Source organism: Tenrec ecaudatus, chromosome 11 (assembly GCF_050624435.1).
Source record: "Tenrec ecaudatus isolate mTenEca1 chromosome 11, mTenEca1.hap1, whole genome shotgun sequence".
Classification (NCBI taxonomy): Eukaryota; Metazoa; Chordata; class Mammalia; order Afrosoricida; family Tenrecidae; genus Tenrec; species Tenrec ecaudatus.
In genome coordinates, this window is record NC_134540.1 from 105369863 (window position 1) to 105396104 (window position 26242).

The 26242-nt window shown below is 50.1% G+C and overlaps 1 protein-coding gene across 1 annotated transcript; it reads left to right on the plus strand.

Moving 5' to 3' along the window:
- The first annotated feature begins 13267 nt into the window (after nt 1–13267).
- On the plus strand, nt 13268–14326 carry LOC142461026 (G-protein coupled receptor 183-like). Its single transcript, XM_075562695.1, has one exon. It carries the CDS (start codon nt 13268–13270, stop codon nt 14324–14326), a length of 1059 nt encoding a protein of 352 aa, XP_075418810.1.
- Nucleotides 14327–26242: the final 11916 nt, after the last annotated feature.

Here is a 26242-nt window from a genome sequence, read left to right on the forward strand (position 1 = left end):
AAATAGTTAGGGGGTATCCTATAATTCCTGGCCTTTTGGGGGCCTTCTAAGTCTCTTCTTTTGTTGTCCAAAATTGTCAACACCCTTGACTGTTAACCAAAAGATTTAGAGTCAAGTTCATGGAGAGGTGCCTCAGGATAACAGCCTGGCTATCCGCTTCTTGAAGGAGCCCTAGTGGCACACTGGTTAAAGTGCTTGTCTACTAACCAAAAGGCCAGCAGTTCAAATCCACCAGCTGCTTGGCTGGAAAGAGAAATATCAGTCTATTTCCATAAAGTCTTGGGACTGTTACCAGGCAATTCTACTCTGCCCAATAGGTGGCCATGAAGTAGAAGAGCTTTGAGGACCGTGGGCTTATTGTTTTTTTTTAATCTGGTTCTGAAAGTCAGCCACTGGAAACCTTATGGAGCACAGATGGGGTCGCTGAGGCAGGGTTGGCTGTAGAGCAGCTAAGTGGTCCGTGACTTGAAGCTGGATGGGCGGGGTCATCTGGGGGTTGTGGCTTGTGTATTAGCCAGACACCTCTGGCACAGCATCGAGTCTTTCTCCTGGGGCAGTGGGGGATCAGGGGGCATCTTTGTGCCAGTTCTTGCCACAGACCCAACTATTTAAGGAACAGTTTTCAGAGGCTCAAAGAAAAGTCTTGCTTTTTTTTTCCCTCTTGAAAATAGACTGTACTCAAGAGGAGCTGTCACCAAAGGCTCAAATAGAAAGTGTTTAGAAGATGATGATGGCAACATATGTACAAACAGGTTTGATACAAAGGATGTATGGAATGTTATAAGAGCTGTAAGAATCCAGGAAGATTTAAAAAAAAGAGCTGTAAGAACCCCCAATAAAATGATTAAAAAATAAAAGTAAAAAAATGAATAAAGGTAAACAAGCAGTCATCTAGCTCAGAAGCAACAAAGCCCACATGGAAGAAGCACACCAGCCTGTGTGATCACGAGGTGTCAAAGGGATCGGGTATCAGGCAGCATCAGAACAAAAAAATCATATAATTGTGAATGCTGGGGAGTGCAGGTGGATATCCAAAGCCCATCTCTAGGCATTTGGACATCCCCTTACGGAAGGATCTTAGGGAGGAAATAAGCCACTTAGGGTGCAGTGTAGCAATGACGAAACATACAACTTTCCTCTAGTTCCTAAATGCTTCCTCCACCCCCTACCACCACTATCATGATCCCAATTCTACCTTACAAATCTGGCTAGACCAGAGGATGTACACTGGTACAGATAGGAACTGGAAACACATGGAATCCAGGATAGATGATCCCTTCAGGGACAGTGGTGAGAATGGTGATACCGGGAGGGTGGGGTGGAAAGAGGGAACCAGTTATAAGGATCTACATATAACCTACTCCCTGGGGGATGGACAACAGAAAAGTAGGTGAAGGGTGACATTGGACAGAGCAAGATATGACAAACTAATAACTTATAAATTATCAAGGGTTCGGGAAGCAGGGAGGGAGGAGAAAAATGAGCTGATGCCAGCGGCTTAAGTAGAGAGCAAATTATTTGAGAATGATGAGGGCAATGAATGTACAAATGTGCTTTACACAATTGATGTATGTATGGATTGTGATAAGAATTGTATGAGCCCCTAATAAAATGATTTTTAAAAAAGTCTTTAAAAGTCAAAAGGAAAGAAAATAGACTGTACTTGTGGTAGTTACATAATTTTGTGTCAACTTGAAGATATAAAAGTGTAAGGGTGGAATTTAGCCTGTCATTCAGGTCTGATGGTGCCTACTTGTGGGCGTGACCTTCTCATAAGGAGGGTCCGGGTAGTTAAGATGTCAGTTCTGCCTAAGGCACTATATAAATTTAATGCAATCCTGATACAATTACCCTCATCTTTCTTCAAAGAAATGGAAAAACTGATTACGAACCTCATATGGAGAGGGAAGAAGCCCAGAAATAGCAGAGAACTCCTCAAGAAGAAGGACACCGTGGGAGGGCTTGCTTTACCTGACTGGCACATACTATGCAGCCACAGTAGTCAAAACTGCATGGTATTGGTACAATGACAGCTACTCAGATCAATGGAAAAGAACTGAAAACCCAGAAATAAAGGCATCAGCATATAGACAACTGATCTTTGATAAGGGCCCCCCAAATGTCAAATGGGAAGCAGATGCCCTCTTTAACAAGTGGTGCTGAAAAAAATGGATATTTACCTGCAGAAAAATGAAGCAAGACCCTTATCTCACTCCATGCACAAGAATAAACTCAAGGTGGATCACAGACCTTGAAGTTAACCCCCAAACTATTAGGGCCATCAATGAGGGAATTGGAGCCAACTTGAGAACTTTGGCGCAGGGAATACACAGGCTATCAGAAATAGGGAAGGACACAAACACAGAGGAGGCACAAATTGACAAATGGATATACTGAAGATAAAACACCTGTGTACATTGAAAGAATTCACCAAGAGAGTAATAAGAGAGTCCACAGACTGGGAAAACATCTTTAGCAATAACTCATCAGACAAAGGCCTTATTACTAAAATCTACAACACTCTGCTAGCTTCCAAAAAGAAAAAAACTAATGGCCCACTTGAGAGGTGGGCAAAGGACTTGAACAGAAGTTTCACAGGGGCAGAAATCCGAATGGCCAACAAACATATGAGAAAATGTTCCCGATCTTTAGCCATAAGAGAAATGCAAATTAAAACAACAATGAGGTACCAACTAACACCCTCAAAGGTAGCCCAATTCAAAAAATCAGAAAGCAAGTGTTGGAGGGGCTGTGGAGAGACAGGAACTCTCATCCATTGCTGGTGGACTTGTAAGTATTTATAGCCACTATGGAAATTGATCTGGTGATACCTAAAACAGATGGAAATAGAGTTACCATATGACCCAGCAATCCCCCTACTGGGCATACACCCAGAAGAAGCAAGAAACAGACCAAGGCCAGACATCTGTGCTCCAATGTTCATTGTGGCACAGTTCACAATTGCAAGGAGCTGGAAGCAACCCAAATTTCCATCAACTGATAATTGGATTAAAAAACTGTGGTATATACATACAATGGAATACTACACATCACTAAAAAGCAGTGATGAACGTATGAGGCACATAGCGGCATGGGAAGAACTGGAGGAAATCATGCTAAGCGAAGTAAGTCAGGCAAAAAAGGACAAGTACAACATGAGCCCGCTGAGGTAAGTGTTAAAAAAAATGCAAAATGGGCATAGGGACAAAGCTAATGTATACAAACATTCTTGGGGTGAGGACCGTGTAGTATGGCAGGGACCAGATCAAATGCAAGGATGCACATGGTAGACAACTGGGGAGGAAGTGGGGAAAGGGAAAAAAAAGGAGGAATATAAGGAAGAAAAGGGTAGTGGGGGCATGGGACACTAATCCACCCAAGGGGAGGGTATTGTTTATATCTCCACAGGGAAAGAGGGACCAGACTTAAACCCAGTGCCGCAAGGTGTGAATACAACATTCCAGCGTGAAGTAGGGAGCCAGTAGAGCGGTCTCGGGGGCTGGCCCCAGTACCAAATACTAACTAGATGCCTGTCCCTCCCCCAGAAGAATTTATTTCAAAGGATGGCATTGAATCTGCAGCTCGGGAGAGGGACATGTCTGATCCGAGCACACAGGAGCAGACCATATGGGGAGTAGGAGAGAGTAGAAAACATCCTGGCCCACCAGGCCCTGGGGACGATGACCCCAATTAGAGCAGCCAGTCCACAGAGAAGACCCCATGGCCAGCCCCACTATGAGACATGACGTCCCTCACTGATCCATGGCCCTGCAGTGGACAGCATTGGAGACACAGTGTGGCAATTGAGCCCGACCTGATCCCACCACACCGAGGCAAAGCACTGGGGGAGTGCAGAGGAACAGCAAAGGAATGGAATGGAAGGTTCCCAGGGAATGCTGAAAGTGGACTTTGGGGCCAGGGCGTGGTGCCCCAACAAACTGGATTGTAACACACTCCAAAAGGCCAACAAATGACCCTTGAACTAACTACAAGCTTTTCTTTCTTGTTGAGTTTTGTTTTGTTCTTTGTGAATGGTTTGTTGTTGTTTTGTTGTATATTGTTGCTTAGTTTTTCTCTGTCTTGTTTTTGTGCATGTTATTATCTCCACATGTCTGTCTAAATAAGATAGGCTGGATGAACTATCTGGAGGAGAAAACAACGGGACTGACAGTTCCAGGGGGACATGGGATAGGAGGAGGTTGGGAGAAATGGAGTGATGTTAATTAGCCCAGAGAGAAGGAAACAACAAGGGATTCAAATTGGTGGTGAGGTGGGTGTGGCAGGCCTGGTAGGGCATGATCAAGGGTGATGTAACAAAGAGGTATTGCTGAAACCCAGGTGGGGACGGAGCATGATAGTGGGACAGGAGGAAAGTCAAGGGAAATAGAGAAAAGAGCTTGGAGGCAAAGGGCATTTATAGAGGCCTAGACAAAGACATGTACATATACAAATATATTTATATATGCGGATGGGGAAATACATCTATGTGCCTATATTTATAGGTTTAGTATTAAGGTGGCGGAAGGACATTGGGCTTCTCCTCAAGTACTTCCTCAATGCAAGAATACTTTCCTCTATTAAATTGGCATTCTATGATGCTCACCCTCCCGACACAACTACTGAAGACAAAGCGGGTGAATAAGCAAATGTGGTGAAGAAAGCTGATGGTGCCCAGCTATCAAAAGAGATAGTGTCTGGGGTCTTAAAGGCTTGAAGATAAACAAGTGGCCATCTAGCTCAGAAGCAACAAAGCCTACATGGAAGAAGCACACCAGCCTGTGTGATCAAAGGATACCGGGTTCCAAAGGATTAGTTATCAGGCATCAAAGAACAAAAAATCATATCATTAGCTGCACACCTCCATGATTCGATCCCTGAGGACAAACGGGTTCATAAGCAAATGTGAAGAAAGCTGATGGTGCCCAGCTATCAAAAGAGATAGCATCTGGGGTCTTAAAGGCTTGAAGGTGAACAAGTGGCCATCTAGCTCAGAAGCAACAAAACCCACATGGAAGAAGCACACCAGCCTGTGCGATCACAAGATGTCGAAGGGATCAGGTATAAGGCATCATCACAACAAAAAAATCTTACCATAGTGAATGAAGGGGGAAGTGCAGAGTGGAGATCCAAAGCCCATTTGTCGGCCACTGGAGATCCCCTTGCAGAGGGATCTAGGGGAGGAAATGAGTCAGTCAGGGTGTGATGTAGCACCGATGAAGAATACAGCTTTCTTCTACTTCCTAAATGCTTACTCCCCACCCCCCTACTATCATGATCCAAATTCTACCTTGCAAGTCTGGATAGAGCAGAGGTTGTACACTGGTGCAGATAGGAGCCGGAGGCACAGGGAATCCAGGGCGGTTGATACCTTCAGGACCAGGGGTGTGAGGGGTGATACTGGGAGGGTAGAGGGAGAGGGGGTTGGAAAGAGGGAACCGATAACAAGGATCTACATGTGACCTCCTCCCTGGGGGACGGACAACAGAAAAGGGTGTGAAGGGAGACGCTGGACAGGGCAAGATATGACAAAATAATAATCTATAAATTATCAAGGGCTCATGAGGGAGGGGGGAGCGGGGAGGGAGGGGGGAAATTAGAGGACCTTATGCCAAGGGCTTAAGTGGAGAACAAATGCTTTGAAAATGATGAGGGCAAAGAATGTACAGATGTGCTTTACACAATTGATGTATGTATGGATTATAAGAGTTGTATGAGCCCCAATAAAACATTAAAAAAAAAAAAAGAAGGGTCCTGGGTTTCGCCCCCTCTCTCTGTGCCTTCACCTTCCTATTGAGGAGCCTTGCTGAGACCTGCGTGAGCCTTTGAGATGTGTCCGCTGCCATTGGATCCACAAGACTTTGCACCCACCAGCCAGTGATGTTCCTGCAATCTGCATCATTGCATGCAGTTGCCTGAGTCTGGAGAGGGACTTATGGCCTAGTATCAGACTTAGGGACTTGAGGTGCACTGGGCTGGGATGTTTTATTGATGCATAATTACTTGACATAAAGCTCTCTCTTAGACATACATGAGTGTCACTGGATTTGTTTCTCTAGTCAACTGGGCCTAACACCGCACCCTTTCCAGCTGTTTTAGCTAAACGGAGCCATACATCACTGTCCCTAGCCCGGGCCCCGGGTTTCTCCTATGACCGACATCTTGCATCCTCATTCGTTATCATTGGTGAGCCAGTCCTGGGTGTCGTATATGAACGGAAGTCCATAGTCCACAGTTCAGTTCTCACGCTGTGCGGCACAGTTCTCTGAGCGTCCACCAGTGCTGCTTCCCCTGGCTTCCTGCGCTGCTTTCTCCACGGCGGGTGTGGGGCCACATTCTTGGCTGGGTGAAATCCAGGCACACAGCCATCCTGCCTTGGAAGCCAAGTTTGTTTGGAGGGGGCTGGAGATGGGAAACAGCTCGAACATGTGGGCACTGGTGCCCTTTCTGTGACAACATCTGAGCCCCGCAGGCTGTGTGGATGCCTCATTTACTAGCCAGCTGCGAGGTGGGGGAAGTTGTTCTCTGGGAAATGAGGAGAGAAGCGGGTGGAGTGGGCGCAGCCTCACCCGTGCCTTTCCCTGCTGGGAACTGACAAGTCTGCCCAACTCCTGCCAGGTGTGATCCTCGGGAGTGCTCCCGTCAGGGAGGCAAAGGGTTTTTCAGGCACCATTAAGCCCCTTGCTCAGATCACAAACCCTGGGAAGGGTGGTCTCTGCTCGCTCCACTCTGTTGGCCCTGGAGGCTGATCATATCAGGGTCTCCAGGCAGCCCTTGGTGGCTTCTCTAGTACGCCTCGCCCAGTGGGCCCAGGACCCAGTTGCTTTTGAATTTCCACTGCAGAGTGCTCCATTGTCTGGATGCCAGCCTGCAGGGGGCAGCGAAATGGGAGAGTAAGGAAATGGCTTCTTACAACCAGCCTGCCTCCCTGTAGCCACGGAGCTGGCCCTCGCCTGTGCGAACCTGTGGCTGAGTACACAGAGCCTTCTGTGGTAGAGATATCACCTGGCCTGATACACTGTCTGTCTTTCCCCCTCCCTCAGTGGTGTGTGGAGGGCGGAAGAGGGGAGTGTGTAGTGTGGTGAACAGATTGCAGATTCTTGCAGAGGGGAGGGGACCAGGGCACACTGGGTGCCCTGGGCCTTGCTGTAAAAGGCTGCTGGCTGCCGGGCAAGGTGCTGCTGACTTCCCTAGGCATGCTGCTGGGTGCAGGGAGGTAAGTCAACGCGGTGGGCGGGGGTGGGTTGGGGTCGGGGGTTGTCTTTGCAGGGCATGAGAAAGACTCTTGGAATTAGAGAGACAGGCTCAGATTGGAGTTGCTTTTCATCTACTTCTGGCTCCCTCGACTCCAGCCCTCTCGTCCTGGTTCTATGGTTAACGTCAGTGGGTTTTGATTCTAGCACTCCACCCAACATCCCGGCCGTTTCATTCTGGGGAAAAGGACAGGTCATTTAGGCTGAGGGAGGCCTGGTGGGGGGCCTGGCCGGTGTTCCTGGGGTCTGTGGGGAGATGGCTTCTAGAAGCTCTCCTGAGAACTGGTGGCCCACTGTCCAAAATGTATCCCACCACTGACCAAACTGCCCTCCACTATCCAGTACTGTGAGTCTCAACATGCACAGAGGTGAGTGAAGGGGAGACACCTGAGACACCCCTATTCAGCCACACAAGGAGGCAAATCAAACAGACACTGCCAAACCAAAAGCCAAGCCAGCTGTGGCCAAGCCAGGTCGGTCCCCACTCATGGGAAGCCCACGTGTTACAGCTAGAACTGGGCTCCACAGAGTGTCCGCAGCCACGATCCTCTTGGAAGCCATTCCCCAGGTCTTCCTGCAGGGATGTGAACCATCAACCTTCCGGTTGGCAGCAGCACCCACCGGGGACCTGTGTGACGGCATGCCGAGCAATCCCAGGTCATTTCCTATGAGCAGGTGGAGATGAGGCCGAGGGGAGGGAATGGGATGCGCTGGTGAGGAGCGCACCCATGGGCACAGGGAGGGGCTGAGGAGCACCCCTCGCGAACATGCAACTGACCAGCGCAGGAGTGGGCCAGCAAGCAGCCCCCGTTGGGGGGAAGCGGGGTGCACTCTGCTGCTTGCACTGACGTCAGTAAGTGAGGCTCCATGTGCTAGGGCTTCAGAGCTTGGCCCTCTTTCGCTGACCCCACGTTGCAGATGGCTGGCTGTCCAGTCTCTGCATCTGACTTTTCTCGGGGTGTCTCTTGGAAGGAAGACGGTGAGATTTCTAGCAGCATCCGGCTTTCTAGGCATTGGCTTTGGGTCTCTGGAGCTTACGAGCTAGTGTCGATGCAGGGGCACCGGGAGAGGGTAGGTGAGTCAGTAGGAGAAGCCACTGTGAAAAGTGATTTCTGATAAGGTGAAAAAAACCGTTGCCACCAAGTTGATTTCGACCCACGGCCACCCATATGTTAGCGGGGACCACTGCTGCGTCCGCATTTCCCTGGCTGTCCTCTTGACCGAAGCGGACAGCCAGGCTTCTCTGCCGTGGCACTGCCGCACGGCTGGGTCCACCAAGCTTCAGGTCAGCAGGTCAGTGCCAACTGTACGTGCCACCTGGAATACAGCAGTCCTGTGGCCAAACTTGCCCTCCCCCCCACCCCCACCCCCCGGCAGGAAGTCGTCTTGAGGCTGTTTCCCCAGAGCTGGGGGCAGAGCTAAGTCTCTGGGGTTGGATGGTGTGAATGGGGAAAGCGGTAGTGAGCTGGGGGCGGGGGGTGGGGGGGTGGAGAGCGGGAGGACAGCGGGTCTTCCTCTGGGGAGTCTACCTTTTGCTCCTGAGCCAGGCAAAGTGCTCCAGAGAACCTTCTCTCCAGCCTATCCGTGATCGTTCTGCCCCCGCCTCCACGAGCTAAAGGTGGCATGGACCGTGTCTGTTTACCAGGGAGCAGGTGCAACGCGGGCTGGCTTGTGCTCACTTCCTACTTTGTCATGAACGATTTCAGTTTTCACCACGTCAAAGATTCTGCACCTTGGCCTGTGTCTTGCCTCGCCCTCCTACAGGGACACGTTCAAGTGTGTCCTCCCTGACAAGGACGGCACCCATTAAGCCAGGCTCACTTACTAATCGGTCCTGAACACTTGCCTGCCGGTTGTCACCTTCTCTGGGTACTCCGCTCCTGGGTGTGAACTGGGTGTGGGTGGCAGGTGGGTCCCCATTCCAAATGTTGTCCTCAACCCGACAGAGGTGGCTTCTTGAACGCACTTCTCGGAGGTGTGTGCTCACAATTCTGCGTGAGTCAAATCTGCTGAAAGAAAATCAAATGAAACAAAAGAGCAAGATGGCAATTGTGTGTGTGTTTATTATTGTATGCATGTTCGATAAGGCTACATTTGTTTTTTTAACTCTTTATTTTTAAGCCTACATTTAATAGAAAGCAAAGAATGAACAGTGCTAGTCACAGCTTCTTTGTTCAACAATTTTAATGACCTACTTCTCTCCTTCATCTGTTTATAGTTATAATCTCCCCAGCTACCTATCACCCTGTTCATCTAGCTACCTAAGGAGCGCTGGTGGTGCAGTGGTTACACATTGGGCCACCAACCGCCAGTGCAGCAGCTCTGAGGGAGAAAAACCAGACTTTCTACTCCCGTGAAGAGTTGCAGCCTGGGAAACCAACAGGGGCAGTTGACCCCGGTCCTACAGGGTCACTGTGAGTCAGAATTGATTAGACAGCGGTTTGAATGCTTGGGGGTTTTACCTACCAACCTATTACCTTATCTATTTATCAACTATCATCTACTTACCTACCTACTGATGTATGCCTCTCTCAATGATCTACTTACCTACCTATGGAGCTCTGGTGATGCTAAACACTCACCTGTTCACTGAAAGTCAGTGGTTCAAAGCCATCAGCGGCTCAGGGGAAAACTGTTTCACTCTGTTTCCGTAAAGACTTGCAGCCGTGGAAACCGTATAGCAGAGCTCCACCGTGCCGGAACAGCCCATGTCAGTTGGTTTGGTTTTGGTGTATCTATCTGTGTGTCCACTCAACCATCCATTCGTCCATTTATGATCTGCCTATACACCTACTGATGTTCACGGGGCTTTCCAGTGCTCCCCTCCCTGCCTTCCAGTCTAGTTTCTTTCCTTTCTATTTAAATGGCAGCTGGTCTCCATTTTCAGACTAGACAGAGTGCCTTTGCCTGGGTTGACACGAGAAACAACCTACCTTGGTCTCTGGACTAGTCAGCCTCAAATTCGTAGACCAAGAGACAGCTATGTCCTCACTCAAGACTTAGGAGCTCATGACCTTGGTTTCTTTAAGTCAGCAGCTGACTGCAGAAGTCAGTCATTCCCAGCTGAGCCCTCTGGTGCTGGTTCTATGAGCCACTCTGGCCCTAGATAGACCACACATCTCTGCACAGCTTAGGGCTTACATATGTGTCGCATAGCCAAGCATGTAGGCTCTGACCTGCTGTACCGAGAGCATTGGGTAGATCTACCATATATACTCGTGTATAAGCCGAGTTTTTCAGCACAAAAAAATTCGCAGAAGCACCTGTAGTGATTCACTTACACCGGCAGCTGAACTGGTAAGGATGTGTCTGTGGCTGTGCTCCGCCTTTCCCCTCTGGTTTCTGTGTTAATTCACATCCTGTATTTCCCACTCTAGGAGTCAATCAGTTTTTCTGGTTTCCCAGGTAATAATTAGGTACCTCAGCTTATATCCGAGTATATATGGCATATGCGATCTCTTCTTCTGTAGTAGTGTGGAACTAAAGAATTAACTAATGATTGGAATGCAGCTAGTGGACAAAGAGTTACATCTTTTAAGAAAACATACCTTTAACAGACTGGCAAAAATGGATTTGAGAATGTTGTTGTTGTTAGGTGCCATCGAGTCGGTTCTGACTCATAGTGACCATGTGCACAACAGAATGAAACACTGCTAGCCCTGGGCCATCCTCACAATGGTTCCTATGCTTGAGCCCATTGTTGCAGCTGCTATGCCAATCCATGTCCTTGAGGGCCTTCTTATACTGTGCATGATGACCTTCTCTAGGGACTGGTCTCTCCTGACAATATGTCCAAAGTACATGAGATGAAGTCTTGCCATCCCTGCCTCTAAGGAGCACTCTAGCCTTACTTCTTCCAAGACAGATTTTTTGTCCTTTTTCGCAGTCCATGGCACTTCCAGTAGTCTTCGCCAGCACCGCAATTCAAACACATGTGCTTCTTCAGTCTTCCGTACTCACTATCCACCTTTCACATGCATTTGAGGCCACTGAAAGCACCAGGGCTTGAGTCAGGTGCACCTCGGTCCTCAAAGTCACAGCCTTGCTTGCCAGTACTCTAAAGAGGTCCTGTGCCGCACATTTACCTACTGCAACTTGTCTTTTGATCTCATGGGTGCTGCTTCCATGAGCATTGATTGTACATACAAGTAAAAAATCCTCGACAATTTCAACCTTGTCTCCATTTATCAGGATATCACCTATTGGTCCAGTTGTGATGATTCTGGTCTTCTTTGCATTGAGTTGTATGTAGTTTATTCCGAAGGTTGCAATATATATATATATATATATATATATATATATATATATATATATATATATATATATATATATATATATATATATATATATATATATATATATATATTAGAGAGAGAGAGCAGAAAAGCCTGCTCAAAGGCCTCACCGAAAGAATCCATGAGCAGAATGAAAAATGTTTTCAGCTGCCAAGTTTTGGGGAGATTTGTTACACATCAAACATGGCTGGAACAGTATGCTAGACTTCAACAGTTTAAGATGTTTTTGTCCTGTATGTGCATCAAAAGATTTCATCAAAAGAATAACAAGAAAATACATAGACTGGGGAAAAAAAAATTTGGGCAATGAGATATGGGGCAAGGGACTCATCTGTAAACTCTATAGAAAATGTCCACACTTCAACAAGACAAAGACACGATTGAAACTGGGCCGAGGACAGGAACAGACAGTTTGCCGAGGAAGACATGCAGGTGCACAAGAGTCATATGCAGAAACGCCAAGCATCCCTAGACATCCGCGAGACGTAAGCTGTGGTAGTCCGGGTAGACTAGAGAAACAAATCCAGGGACGTTCATATGTGTAGAAGAAAGAGCTTTATATACAAGAGTAATTGTATATTAAGAAAACATGCCAGTCCAGTCCAGATAAAATCCGTAAGCCTGATATTAGCCCACATATCCGATACAAGTCTGTAAATTCCTCTTCCAACTCACGCAACGCATGCAATGACGCCGAGTGCAGGGAGAGCACAGGCCAGTGGGTGGAAAGTCTTGTGGATCCAGTGGCTGTGGACGCATCTTAGAGCTGGCTTGGGTCTCCACGTGGCTCCTCCAGCTCCAAGGCTCTGGCTGCCACCAGCATAGCTCCATGTGGCTTGTCAACAGGAGTGTCTAACAGGGAGTGAGTGCATCCCACCTCCAGTGAGCTATTTATCTCCGTAGCGCCTCCAAATGAGGTCATGAAGCTACAAACTGATTAACAGACTAAACCCCACCCCTTCACTCTTAAGAGTCTCAAGTTGGCACCAGATTATGTAATGGCCACATAAATCAAAGCAACAATGAGATACCACCTCATCCAGCATTGATAGCAACGGTCAAAAAAGCCTCAAACAACAATCAATAATGGAAGGGATGTGGAGACACCGGGACCCTCCCTCACACACTGCCGATGGGCAGTGAAACAGTACAGTCCCTGTGGAAAGTAGCCTGGCGCATCTTTAAACAGTGGGAAATAGAAATACCAGACGACCCAGAAACAGCGCTACATACCCCACAGAAATAAAAACGGTACCATGAACAGATCAAGGCGTAGCCTTGCTCATCCTGGATTGTGGCATATATTTCAAATGCTTTCAATTGTCAGGGGGTTACTAAGTAATTTGCTCTCACAAAGGGGAGTAAGAGGTCACCTAGGTTTGGGAGCCTCCAGGTTAGGGGGTAGACAGGTGTTACCTTCAGTGAAGGGAAAGAGAATGTGTGACCAGAGGGAAGTTGGGGGGTGGAGGGGGCGGGGAGGAAACGGGCAAGCCACTGGGAGGTTTGGTCAGTTGTTTAAGTTGAATGCAAAGCCAATAACCTCATATGTCAACCATCGCCTAATTCACAATACAAAGTTTGGGGGGTGGGGGCAGATGTGTTTTTCTTACATACATTGCTCCAGCAAAATGACTAATTATTCTTGTTTGAAAGGTGTTACACCAGATATGATATTATCTTTGTTTCCCCCCATTGTTTCCCCCTGCCAGGAATCTCTCTGAGATGGCTTCCAATGAGACTAACTCAACCACCCTCTGCCTTTCTCACCTACCACCCAGGGCCGCCAGCCTGGGGCTCGCTCTGTTCTACACGGCCCTCTTGGTCTTCAGTGCCTTGGGCAACAGCCTGGCCCTTGCCCTCGCCTGCCCGAAGCGGGAGAGGATCAGCTCAACAGGCATCTACGTGGTGCACCTGGCAGTGTCTGACCTCCTGTTCACGTTGGCCCTGCCCGGGAAGATCACCTACTACACCCTGGAGAGCAGCTGGCCTTTTGGAGACGGGTTCTGCAGGCTGACGGCTTTCATATTCTACCTGAACACCTACGGGGGCGTCTACCTCATGACGTGTGTGAGCGTGGACCGCTACCTGGCTGTGGTCCGCGGTCACCGGTGTCCGCAGCTCCGCCAGGCTGGCCGAGCACGGCGGGTCTGTGCCATTGTCTGGGCCCTGGCGCTGCTGCAGACGGGCCCCTTGCTCTTCCAGCCCATGACCAAGACCGTGGAAGGCAAGGTGACCTGCATGGAATATGCCAGCGTGGAGCACACCCTCAGCCTGCCTCTCTGGGTCCTACTGGCCTGTGCTCTTAGCTTCTGCGGGCCAATGGGGATTATATTATTTTGTTATGTGCAGACCACCTTGAAGCTGTGTCGGACGGCCCGAGCAAACCCCCTGACGAGCAAGAGCGGACACCACCGCAGGGCCTGCCTGCTCATTCTGGGGGTGCTGGTTGCTGTGGTGGTGTGCTTCAGCCCCTACCACATCAACCTTATCCAGTTCATGCTGCGGCAGCTGCTCCATCCCTCCTCCTGCGCAGAGCAGGAAGCGTTCAAACTCTCTCTTCAGGTCACGGTGTCCCTCATGAATATGAACTGCTGCATTGACCCCGTCATCTACTTCTTTGCATGTAAAGGTTATAGGAGATGGCTTCTCAGCATTTTAAAATTCAGACTGGCAGCATCGTCCTCTTCTTCAGGGAAAGCTTCCTCAGAAACCCCAAACATCAACCAGACAGTAGGCTCCGTGCCCCTAGAGGAGAGCAAGGCCGAACGCATCCTTGGCTAGAAGACTGAATGTAGGGAAGGGAATGAGGCTTGGACAGTTGGTGATGGTGGTGGCGAATTTTTTTTTATTTTTAAGAATACAAATAGCAAACAGAAATTTAGATACAGGGTCTTGAACGGTGCTATGCAGTGAGGGATCCCGAGGCTTGAGTTTCATTAGCTTCGTGATAAATCCATCTCTAATTCACCGCACTGAAGCTCCTTGGCCTCAGAAGGCAGTGAGAGCATTTCTTCTAGAAAAAGAGCCGATTCAGAGCAAGTGCAAACAGTACCAAAGGCGGAGGACTAGAACAGACATTTTCGAATGTGTTCCAATTTGGGGAAATGAAATGTTCTCAAGGGCCAACATGCCACCGTCCAAACCAACCAACCAACCAACCAAGCAACCAACCAACCAACCAGCCAACCAACCAGCCAGCCAACCAGCCAGCAAAAAGAAACCACACTTAAATTTACCTACAGTCAACATTTGCTAAAAAGTCAAGGCTTTCCTGGAAAAGCAAAACAAATGTCAAGAGGCTACACCCCAAGCTCTTGACTGTGCTGCCTGGCAGGATGGGGCGGCGGAGTGGTACTTCGTTCCTCTCTTTCTTTAGCTGAGACTTGGGCAACAGGAAAGCATTCACAGATTCCTTGTATAATTGGGAAAATGTTAAGGGGTGGGGGAGCACAGAAAACCAGGAACAAGGGTTTTTTTCTTCTTTGTTCTGTGTGTGCAAGAATGGGGTGGGCAGGGAGGCCACGTCTGACTTCACAAGGAGGAAGTAGGAGAATTCCCCGCCTGAGGCTGATTCCTGAGGTCAGCTGCGCCTCCACCCTCCAAGCTTCTTCACCCTTTTCTGATACCAACCACCCTCCCAATGCCTTCACTTCCCTGTGGGGTTCCAAGTGACACTCGCAGATGACACTCGTGATTAGGGGTTAGTGGAGAAGTTAGGTTACATTTCAGGATCAGAAACAGCAGTTGCTCTTTCAAGAGAGCTTCTTCTCAGCTGTGCTCAAAGACAAGGCTCTCTAGTCTGCAGCCCCTCACACAAGAGTCTCCTTGGCCTCGGTCACACTTGGGCAAGTGTTACAAAGCTTTTTTTGCACTGATAAATGCCCGAGAGCAGCCCAGTCTGCAGCCAGCTTCCTGCCTGAACACACCCAGCTCTGCTCATTCTCTGGCCTGGGATGTCTGCTCTGTCTCATGCTCTTGGGGTCACTGCCACTGCCACCAGGCAGGGATCTCCGGGTCCACATGATGTGCTCTCCTCATAAACCCTTCTTTCTCGAGAGCCCCTTTTCTCACTTGAGATGGTTTGCTTTATCGCCAGCGAAGTGGCAAGACTGACCAGGGCCCACGTTAGAGTCCCCTTCGTCTCGTCTGCATGTTCTCATGCAGTCATTCGGTGAGAGATACAAAGCTGATGATTGGCTAGAGCCCGACCAAGCATTTCAACGGTGCCACTGCGGGTCAGAAAGGGCTTACCGACAGGCACGTGCCGTTAGGCTATGGTTTGTTGAAACGGCTGAAGCTTCCAGCACTTGACGGGACATTTCAACTTGAGGGACTTTGCATCTTGTAGAAGAAAACTCTCACAGACGTGCAAAAGCGTAGCAGGCACCACATCCAGCATTGCCCTCTGGGTCCCATCCGTGCTTCCTCCAGAGGCATGGTGGTTTCCCATCACGCTCCTCTGCCTCCCACCTTCCAGAGCTGAGATCAGGTGGGGGGAGGATTGTCCCTGTTTCAACTGCCAACAGGAAGGCGGTGCAGCCGCAGAGGAAGATGTGAGGGTGGGACTGACTGCACCAGGGCCACCCCGCTGAGGCCCAGGTGGGTGGAAAGCGACACCGTGCCGCGCCCTGTGGTGGATTCAGATGGTGGCAGTGATGCTGCTGCAGGTGACAGCACTCTACGGCTCCTGGATTGCTTTCTGTTTCTCAGCCTTTGATGCTCAGCCATTGAGGAACTGATCTTTCGGAATTTTCCAGGAAATGCCACACAGGTGCTTTTATTACCTCCACCCCATCGGTGAGGAAAAGGAAAGGCTGAGGCCTCCTGGGAGGTAGATAGCAGAGCAGGGGTTTGAATCCAGGCCTTTCTGAGGGCAAAGTTCACATTCGAATCCAAGGTGTGCACAAGCACTGGGCTCCAAGGCAGTCACTAGAGAGCGGTGAGGGCAAGAGCCAAGCTCATGACAGTGCAGTGTGACCAAGAGCCCCACCCCCCGCCCTCATCCTTCCCACCATCCCAGGTAACCAGTCTCCTGGCATTGCCCATCTGGGGCAGTTAGCATTCTTGGCAAGTGGATTATCTTCTAAATAGGGCTGCCATAAGAAATTCCCATAAAGGTTTCGCTTACCCAGGGGCCTGTATTCTCTCACGGTCCTGGATGGTCGAAGCCTGAGATCCAGGTCTTGGGAGGATTACGTTCCCTTGGGTGCCTTGAGGCGACAACCTCTTTGCTTCTTCCAGCTTTGGGCGGCCAAGCTCGCTCGGAGTCGGACTAGACTCAGTGGCACTGGGTTTGAGCGGGCGTGGCTTGACCAAGACCCGTCTCTGCCATCTCCTCCTCCATCTTCATATCACTCTCCCTTCCATGCATGTTCCTGTTTCATGGCTGCCTCCACCTTCCTCTTCAGAAGACATATGTCCGTAGGTTCGGGATTCACTTGCTGTAGGATGATCTCCTTGGGACCCTTAACTTCCTCATATCCGCCAAGGCCCTTTTCCAAACAAGATCGGAATTCATGGGTTCCAAGGGTTAGGACTTTGACGTTATCTTTTTGCGGACCACCATTCACTCTGCTAGGGCTCATCTTTGATTAAAGCTCCACCCACTGCCATTGGCTTCATGTGGTCCTCGTGATGATTGGATGTCAGCTTCTGGGAGTATAATGAATCTTTCCTGGTCCTGAGGCCCCCACCTCATGGTTAGCAGACCAACACGTACAAGGGGTCACCAGGACTCCTTTGAGCAGTGCGCCTCAAATTTTAAGAGACACACAAATCACCTGGGGATTTGACCGATTCAACAGGCTGGACTTGCATTTCTGTATTTGCAACAAGCTCCCAGGTAATGCTGCTGCTGCAGCTGCTGGTCTCTGGGCCACTTTGAGTCATAAGATGTTAGAAGATGGAAAACTCAGAACAGGTGGGCCTGGTTCTTGATTAATTATCCCATTACATCACTGCTTTTCCACTCGGGCTGCACACTGGAATCATTAGAGTAAATAATAAAAATTTAAAAATTGAGCATGGTCTCTGTGAGTTTCCTCCATGGTGTACCCTAGCCAGGGCCAGAACAGCGGATGACGCAGCCCGCCGACTCCACTTCAGATCCCCGCGGAATGGAGCACGTGAGGACGAGGACGGACGGAAGGTTGCGGCGGAGGCTGTGATGAGTACGGGAGCCTCGGATTACATGATTCCGAGGAGATGCCTTCCCCACCAAGTCAAGAAAACAACAGGGCGGTTCATGCTGAACGGAGATCACCGACTCTGCTAGAGTGTAGCCAGGGCAAATGATCCTGGAAGCAAGCGGAGGGCGGGGGTCCCCCCTCCCCCTTTTAAAGTATTGTTAAGTCGCTAGAGGTAGAAACCAGCGTTGTCCCTCTACCGGCCAAGGTCTCCCTCCCACCTCACAGGCACTTGGGAGCCGAGCAAGGCTAGAGGGCATGCGTCAAGTCAGGCCTTTGAGGGAAGCCAGTACACCTGGGAGGGCCCTATCTAGGCCAGGTGAGCTTAATTCAGCCAATGGGGTCCACCAGTCCCGTCGACCACGCCTCCCAGCGGAGGGCCTGAGAAAGTCAGAACCGGGAGCCCAGCGCCCCCTTGTCCGGCTGCTCCTTAGCCGGCCATGCTGCGGGTTCTCTGGCCTCAGCTCTCCACGTGTGGGTGCAGTGCCGACATGCCTGTGTGAACGGGAAGCTTTTTCTATCCTTTATAAAACTCACTGGACCACAGACCAGGCTTCAGCAAGAAGCCAAGGTAGGAGGCATTTCTCACTCAGGGAGAAACCTAGCTCACACTGTTCTCAGTACCCTTCGGGCCCTCCGAGCCACAGGAAATGGCCTCCAGGGGACTGTTCTTATGAAAAAATAAACACGGATGACTGGGTCCCACCTGCCGAGATTCTGCTGGAATTGGTCGGGGGTGTGCCGGGGCATGGGGATTTTTGTCAAGTTCCCCGTGAATCTGATGGAGAACTAGAGTACATGAGAAAGGATGCGAGAAGGAGCCGGGAGCCTGCCTGTGATTTTGAGGGGAAATCAAGTGCGGGTCAATGTCAAGCTTCAAAATATACGAGATCAGGACAGCAAGAGGGATGACTGGCGGGACACGGGGTCTGGGAAGAATACATGTGACTTTGACTTGGGTGAAAGGTGGGGAGAGGTAATAAAATCAGCCAAGATGCCCAGAGGGTATAGAAGGGAGGGAGAGGGGGGGTCCTTCACTCACACGAAACGTTTAGCTTAGTAACCCAAATACCAAAATGAATGAGCTGGCCACATACCTGTCTGGAAAGTAAATTATCAGTGGAAATGCTCTGTTTTGTTTGAAGATGATGACAACCTGATCTAAGGACGGGATGAGCCCCGAGTCACGGGAAGCAAGACAAGCCTTTGGAAACAGCACATGCTGGTGATGTCCCCCCCCCCCCCCCCCGGGGGCCCAGCTGCCTGGCTGGGAAGCCCGCTGGTGGCTGAGGACTGTGTTCCTCACAGTCTGCCGCACTCTTTGCTTCATCCCTGTGCCTGCCCCCCCCCATCTCTGTGAATGAAGAGCCTGGGGCTCAAAGACACAACGAATCCCTGGAAGGAACCTGAGAACCGCTGTGGGCTACAACCCAGATGTGCCAGAACCGCTGTTTATTTCTTAATAAATTTCTAACAATGTCTACGTTTCTATTTCTTACTTAATTACTCAATCAAATCTCCATTTCAAGCTTCGGCTCATTCCCATCACTGGGTCAGGGTCAATGCCAGCTCAATGCAGTCACTGGGGCCGCACACCTTCTATTTGGATGTTTCCCCGTCTCTTTTCCCAGGGGCCGTCCAGGTGGTCGGCGGGCACAGAAGACCGCATCAGGACCCTTTTTCTAGAATGTTCATCCTGCTGCCTGGCTCGCGGCAGGAAAGTCTCTGGCTCTCTCTGCCCCCCCCCCTTTTTTGGCCTCTCCCCTTTCAGTGTTTCTTATACTCCCCACTCACCTCTTTGAGCTGTTGTTACTTGGAGAGAAAGTACCAGACCCAGGGACCCTTCTTACAGCATGGACAGCCTCTAAGTGTCATGTGCACCCATTTCTGAACACAACTCCTTCTCGACACTGTCCATTGAGCTGTCCAGCCTGTCTTCATCTTCCCAACATTAAGCCCCCATATCACCTCCAAGTCCCATTGCATAGTGATAAGAGAAAAGGTTTAAAAGATTCACTGATTAAAAAACACATTTTGTTTGAACTTTAAACGAACTCTGTCAAGATATCCCCAGGCCCAAAGAGAAGATCAGAGTGGACATTCTCGTGCCACTCCTGAGTTCCCAGGAAGGTGTGCAGGTCAAGTGGAGCCCTGGGCTCAGAGCTCTGGGGTGAGGCTCCTGGCCCCTGGAGGTGTTGGAGTGGAGAGTGGCTGCCCAACCGCACGGTGTCGGGGGGAGCCGACCTCTGTGTGGAGGGTTGCTCAGTGACCTCAAAGGTTTACAGGGTGTCATCAGTCAAGTTTGTAGAAAACCCAAATGCTCTTCTGGGTCCTTGGCTTTCTGCAGAAAGCACATTTCCACCGAGAGGCACCGTTCCTGGGGACTGTGGCACACCACGAGGTAACCACTTTCCAGCTTTCACAACACTGTTCTTTCTCACTTCACCAGGCGACTGCGTCAGTCTAGCAAGCGCCACTGGCAGCCCCGGGGCAGGCTGTGTCAGTGGGTCAAACCACGCCTGCATCACAAAGTTCAGAGGCACTCGTCCAAAAATGGGAAGCCCTCAAAAAATTCAAAAGAAATTTTTGTCCAAAACTTGAAAGTTAACACTTTCAAATGCTAAAGGTCTAGCACTCCTTCCAAAGCGCCCAATCCTTCCCTTCCCGGAGGCTCTGCTGCTGCAGTCACTCCCGCAGGGGCATCGGGAGGGAGCCCAGTCTGAAGAGGGGATCGCTCTGTGAGTGTATGTGTGTGTTCGTGCTAAAACTTCATCTCATTCCCTTTGCAGAGAAGGTGCGCAATGCTGGAAGCAGACGGAGGCAGGGCAGTGACAGCAATTCAGTCCCAGTAAACTAGCATCAGGTTTATTCCAAAGGGCCTGAGGGTTCTCTCACAATCCTTCCTGTTTGGAGGCAAGAGGCCCTGAGATGGAAGAGGGTGTGCACCCTCCATTTTCAATAACTTAAGTTTTTCTTACTAGCATTCAGTCACTGTTCATCATCAACATTCATTTATTCATTAACCCATACATCCATTAGGTATTTCTACCAGACATGGGTAGATATGTTTCACAGGCATGTGCAAATTGGACACTGAGTAAGGGAGACCACAGAATAATCGGTGGGCTTGAATTGCGGTGCCAGTAAAGAATAATGAACTACTATGGACTGCCCAAAGGACAAACAGTTCTGTCTTGGAAGGAGTACAGCCAGAGTGCTCCTTAGAGGCAAGAATGGCGAGACTTGGTTGTACAGACTTGGGCTGTGCTGTCAAGAAAGACCAGTCCCTGGAGAAGAACCTCATGCTAGGTAAAGTGGAGGGCCGAAAAAGAGGCAGGCCGTGAGCCGGCTTGACACAATGACTTCAACAATGGTCTCAGGCCTGGGGACAGCTGTGAGGATGGCCCGAGACGAGGCGGTGTGTCATTCTGTTGTGAACAGCATCGCGATGGGTCAGAACTGACTTGATGGCACCTAACAACGATGACAGCAACCAGACATTGGAGATACAATGTAGAAATAAGATTGATAGGGCCTCTAACCGAAAGGATGGTGTAGACCAAAACCAGGGACCAAATGAAACTTTCTATCATCAAGACAATTCTGACTCATGTAGCCTAATAGGGGACAAACACACCCCCTCGATTATCTAAGTTCTGCTTCAGTGGAAATACCACAGGTAGGTACCTTTCACAGACGGAAATTTATTTTCTCACAATTCAGACAGGGAGATGTCTGAATTCAGGGCTCAGGTCCTAGAACAGGGATGTGGAGCATTTGGTCCCCAGGCTGTATAGTGCCTCCAAAATCGTTTGATCTGGCCATGGGTGCCTTGGAATTCAATAAATCTAAGAGCTTTTCCCATAGCAACATAACTTCATATTAAATGAATCATAATAATAATGTAAAATGTGAGGGACAAGTGAGGAACGTCCAATATGGGACAAACAGGACATGTGTACAAGACGGGATGAGCAAGAGTACTTCTTGTCTGCTTCCCAGCCCCGTCCGCTTGGTGTGGTGACCAGGACACTCAGTGCCAGGCAAAAGTGTTAGCACACAGTGGAGAAGCCAGTGACGATGAGGCAAGACAAGATGGGAGGAGCTGATTCCGCTCGACTTTGAAGACCTTGCTTCCGATGATTGACAACAATGTTGTTGACTTCTTTGTCAACACAGACAATAAATCCAACTCAACCACAATCAACAATCTCCACAAACACTCAGATGAGGATTAAGGAAACTGCAGTGCACAGATAAGACCTCAAGAGTTGATGATATGAACATTGGATATGTTCCAAGTCCAAGAACAGATCAAAGCAAAATCATGGCATCACAGGCAAGACACCACTGGACAGTTAGTGAAACTGGACATCCTGCAAGCGGCGTCTACAAAGAAAAGCTGAAGTGTCTGTAGGCTGACATGTGAGCGTGTACAGGGAGAGCTTGTGGGGACCAGCCCGAGCAGGCACAGACTCGGTGTTTCCTGGGGACCCATTTGGTTCTCAGGGATCCTCCACGTCCTCCTTTGCACGTGGCACATTTGGAATCTTGGGTCCCCTTTTGCACTTCATGGATTTCCCAACTTGGCCCCCAGGAACATTCCATCTCTGCCCTTGGCTGCAGGGAAGCTTTGCTCAGGGGGCTTTTCTCAGGAAGACTGACCTTGTCCTCCAGGCAGGGGGCATCCTGCAAGCTGTCCAGACCTGCAGGTGGCACTGCTGTCCTCTGAAGAGAGCCTGGGGGTTTCTAGTCCGGTGCCCTTTTGCCTGGTCACCTTTCTGGCTCACCAGAACCCTAGATAATAGGTGGCGCCTTTACACCCACATCTTCATGCCTAGAGGCACAACGGAAGGCAGATGTGCCCTCAGAAGGGTGTGGTCCATCCGTACAGAGGGATGCCAACGAGCCCGAGACGGTGAGTGAAGACTGAGCTTGGTGAAAGAAGCAGGCACACAGGCCACACATTTCCACTTAGAAGATGGAGATTTCCTGAGCAGCTCAATCCATGGACAGAGAGCCATCGTGCGTGCCTGGGCTAGGAGAGGGCCACCCATGGGGCAGGTTTCTGTTTGTGCTGGCGAACATGCTCTGGAAGGAGACAGTGGTGATCGTTTTAAAAGGTGACAACCGTAATGCCACTCCATCACTGACAGCTGCTTTAGCACCGTCTGAGGGCTCTGCCGTTCGGGAAGCGAGGTTGTGTGCTGTGCACAGGACAGGTTGTGAAGGAGCCTGTGTCTTCCTATGGTTTGCTCACAGACAAATGGACTCAACATGGTGAACAGATTCCACCAGGGTGGAGACCCTCTGAAAGCCAGGGGAGAATGGGAGAAACCAGGTACTCACCTGAATGAAGGGCCTTGTCCTGGAGGGCAGAGTTGGTTTCAAAGAATGAGAAGGACGCCATTTCCTGCAACAAAAGGGAAATCACTGCCCGGATGCAGGACCATCCAAACACAGCGCAACAGCTTTCCAGTCTCCTTGGCAAAAACACGCCCTTCTACAAGGGGAAGCCGCCAAGTGGGGGATTCATAGCAAGCCCCTCAAACTGATAGGTCTCAACCAAAACCCTGATGGGCCTTGAGTCAATGCCAACCCCTAGCCACCCGATGGGACACAGCAGAAATGTCCTGGTGGGTTTCTTTTTTAAACATTTTATTAGGGGCTCATACAACTCTTATCACAATCCATACATATACATACATCAATTGTATAAAGCACATCCGTACATTCTTTGCCCTAATCATTTTCAAAGCATTTGCTCTCCACTTAAGCCCTTGGCATCAGGTCCTGGTGGGTTTCTAAGGCTGTCAATCTTTCCAGGAGCAGAAAGCTGATAGATTTGAATCCCCACTGTGTTAGCCAGTGTGTTTCTCTCCAGAGAAACAAAACCAGGACACCTATGATTATATATGTGTATTCGGATATCGCGAGAAGGAATACAACAGCCACACAGCAGTACAGAGGGCTCACTCAGTTCAACTCACTTTCATGGAACACTTAATATACTGAAGGTTCTTCAACTCATGGAGTCCAAGGTCAAGAAAGAGGCAGTGGAGTCTTCCCTCAGGCAAGACAACCTGGGTGGGGCGGCTACAGCGTGAAGATGAGAAATTGAGGTGTAGCAGAGGCCAATCCCATGGGAGTAGTGAAGGGGTCCTGATGGATCCTCAAGAAGCGTGGAAAGCAGGTCTCCATGGGACCTCAAGCTCTAGCGATGCATGAGATGCTGCACGATCCATGGGCTGGCTTGGCCCACAGTAGCGGAGCACACGGTTGAGGCAAAGGACTAGCTCAGGCAGCAGAACACTGGTCCACTCATCAGAGAGAAAGAGGGAGGGGCAAGGTCTGGAAAGCCGTTTATCTCATCGCCCTCCAATCTCGCTGCACGCTGATTTAACTCTGCCGATATGTTCCTATGGAAGCCTAGTTGGTACAATAAACCTAACTATCACACCCACCTTGTGGTTAGAAACCAATTCTTAACCCACGATGTCACCAGAGCTTCTTACACTGAGAGCCCAGGCAGACAAAATCAGATGGATACGCCAGAGTGAAATGAGCGACGGTCCCCTGATCCGTGGATTACCAACACCTGGTCGACTCTGAAGCCCACCACCTCTTCAGGAGACACACCTGGCCACCCTCATGCTCTGCCCCAGCCACTCATTCCCCACCCCTGGGCTGTCTCCTGACCGTGGTCACTGTTGGATTACCCAACTATGGGCAGCCTCCTGAGCTTTGTCATCTCTTCCCTGTACCAAATGAGCACCCCGAGCCTGGAGGCCTCTTCATTGTACACACTATCTCCCACCTCCTCACATCACCAACTGGGCCACTCTTCACTCCCTGACCTTCACCTGCCACCAGACACCACCCGCCTGCTCCTTACCCTGCACTGCTGTAGCGTGCTCTCTGCTCCTTACCCACACGCCACTCCACTCACCTTCCTACACAAGGGCTTTCCCCTGGCCCCTCCCACCTCATTAACACCACACCTTAGTGGTCTCAGGAACCTGCTCATTCTGCTGACTCTGCCTGCTTCATTCCAACCCCCGCCCCCCACTCCCACCTGGGTGCCTCACAACCAGCAGGGGGTGTGGTGACCTCTGCCAGCTCTTTATCACACAAATGCCTGTCCTCTGCTACTGCCTCAGCAGCATGTGTGTGTGTGTGTGTCCCACCTTAGTTCCTCACTTCCCATAGGTGCCATTTCTCCTGGCTATTCATGCGTCCTCCAGAGTGATCCAGAGTCAGGCACAGTTTGGAGCACCTGCTCTGGGCAGAATGTGTCGGACTCAGAAAGCCTGGGTCTTGAATCCTGGGCTGCTTCCAGTTCTGGCTCTTCATCGCTCAGCTGGGAACCTCGCGAAAGTTCTGTGATCTTGTGCAATGATGACAGGTGTCCTGACTGAGCCTCACTGGGTCCTTGCCCTTGGTCCCTGCACGGGGACCGAAGGGCACAGGGAGGGTCTGCACGTAGAAACGTGGGGGTGAGAGCTTGTGAGGACCCGCAGGGTCTGCAGGTTGGGATGTGGGGTGCGTGGTGAAAGGTACAGGTGAAAGCTAGGGCTTTCTGTGACAGGCCTAGCCCAGGGCTTTCCAGTCCAGGCTTCCTGTGACAGGCCCGGCCCACTGCTGCCCTCTTAAGTCAACCCTTGAGTTTCTACCTTACTGTCCTCCTGTCTGGTTTCCTTTCTGGCTCGCTGGAACCCAGGAAAGAGTAGTGAATATCCCAGTGCTGCCCGTCTTCACACCCGAGGCACACGGAAGGGCGAGCTGTGATCTCAGCAGGGTGTGCTTCATCCATGCAGTGAGATACCATGGAGCCCCAGCAAGAGTTAGATGCTGATGCTACAACACTGTGGGTGGAAAAGGTGAGCTAAGGGAAGGAGGGAAGCCATAAAGAGCCACATGTTTCCATTAGAAAAGAAATCCTGAGCAGATCAAACCCTAAACAGCTGAGTGGCCTCTGGAAGCAGGGGCCAGTGGAGAGAGGCCAGCAGGAGGACTGCTCCCTGGGTGGAGGACAAGTACAAGAACTGTGTGACATCACATCCATCGAAAGACAAGGGCAGGTAAACGGGTAGGCCCCGAAGTTTCTTACTAGTTCCCAAGGCTTGAAGGCAGAAGGCAGGCGGCTATGGCTTGTGTAGTACTCAGCAGGACGAGGCATTGCTCAAGGACAGGGCTTTCTGTACAATTAATGTGATTACTGCCACCTGCAAAATGCTGCCTTGCAAAGGTTGGGTGATAGATTTATTGACAAAAATGTCAATCGCACAAAGAGTAGCTGCTGAGGCTGCTGAAAGGGCAAACAGACCTGTCCTGAACACAAGTGTGGCCAGAATGCTCCTTAGCGTCTCTGGCGCTGGAGCGACACTTGTTAGCGTGGAGGGGCAGTGAAAGAGTGAGAGGAGGTAACACGGTGGCAGCAGCCACGGGCTGAGGCCGAGGCACCACTGGCAGTGTGGTTCTGCGGTGCAGGGGTTGCTACGAAGCAGAACCG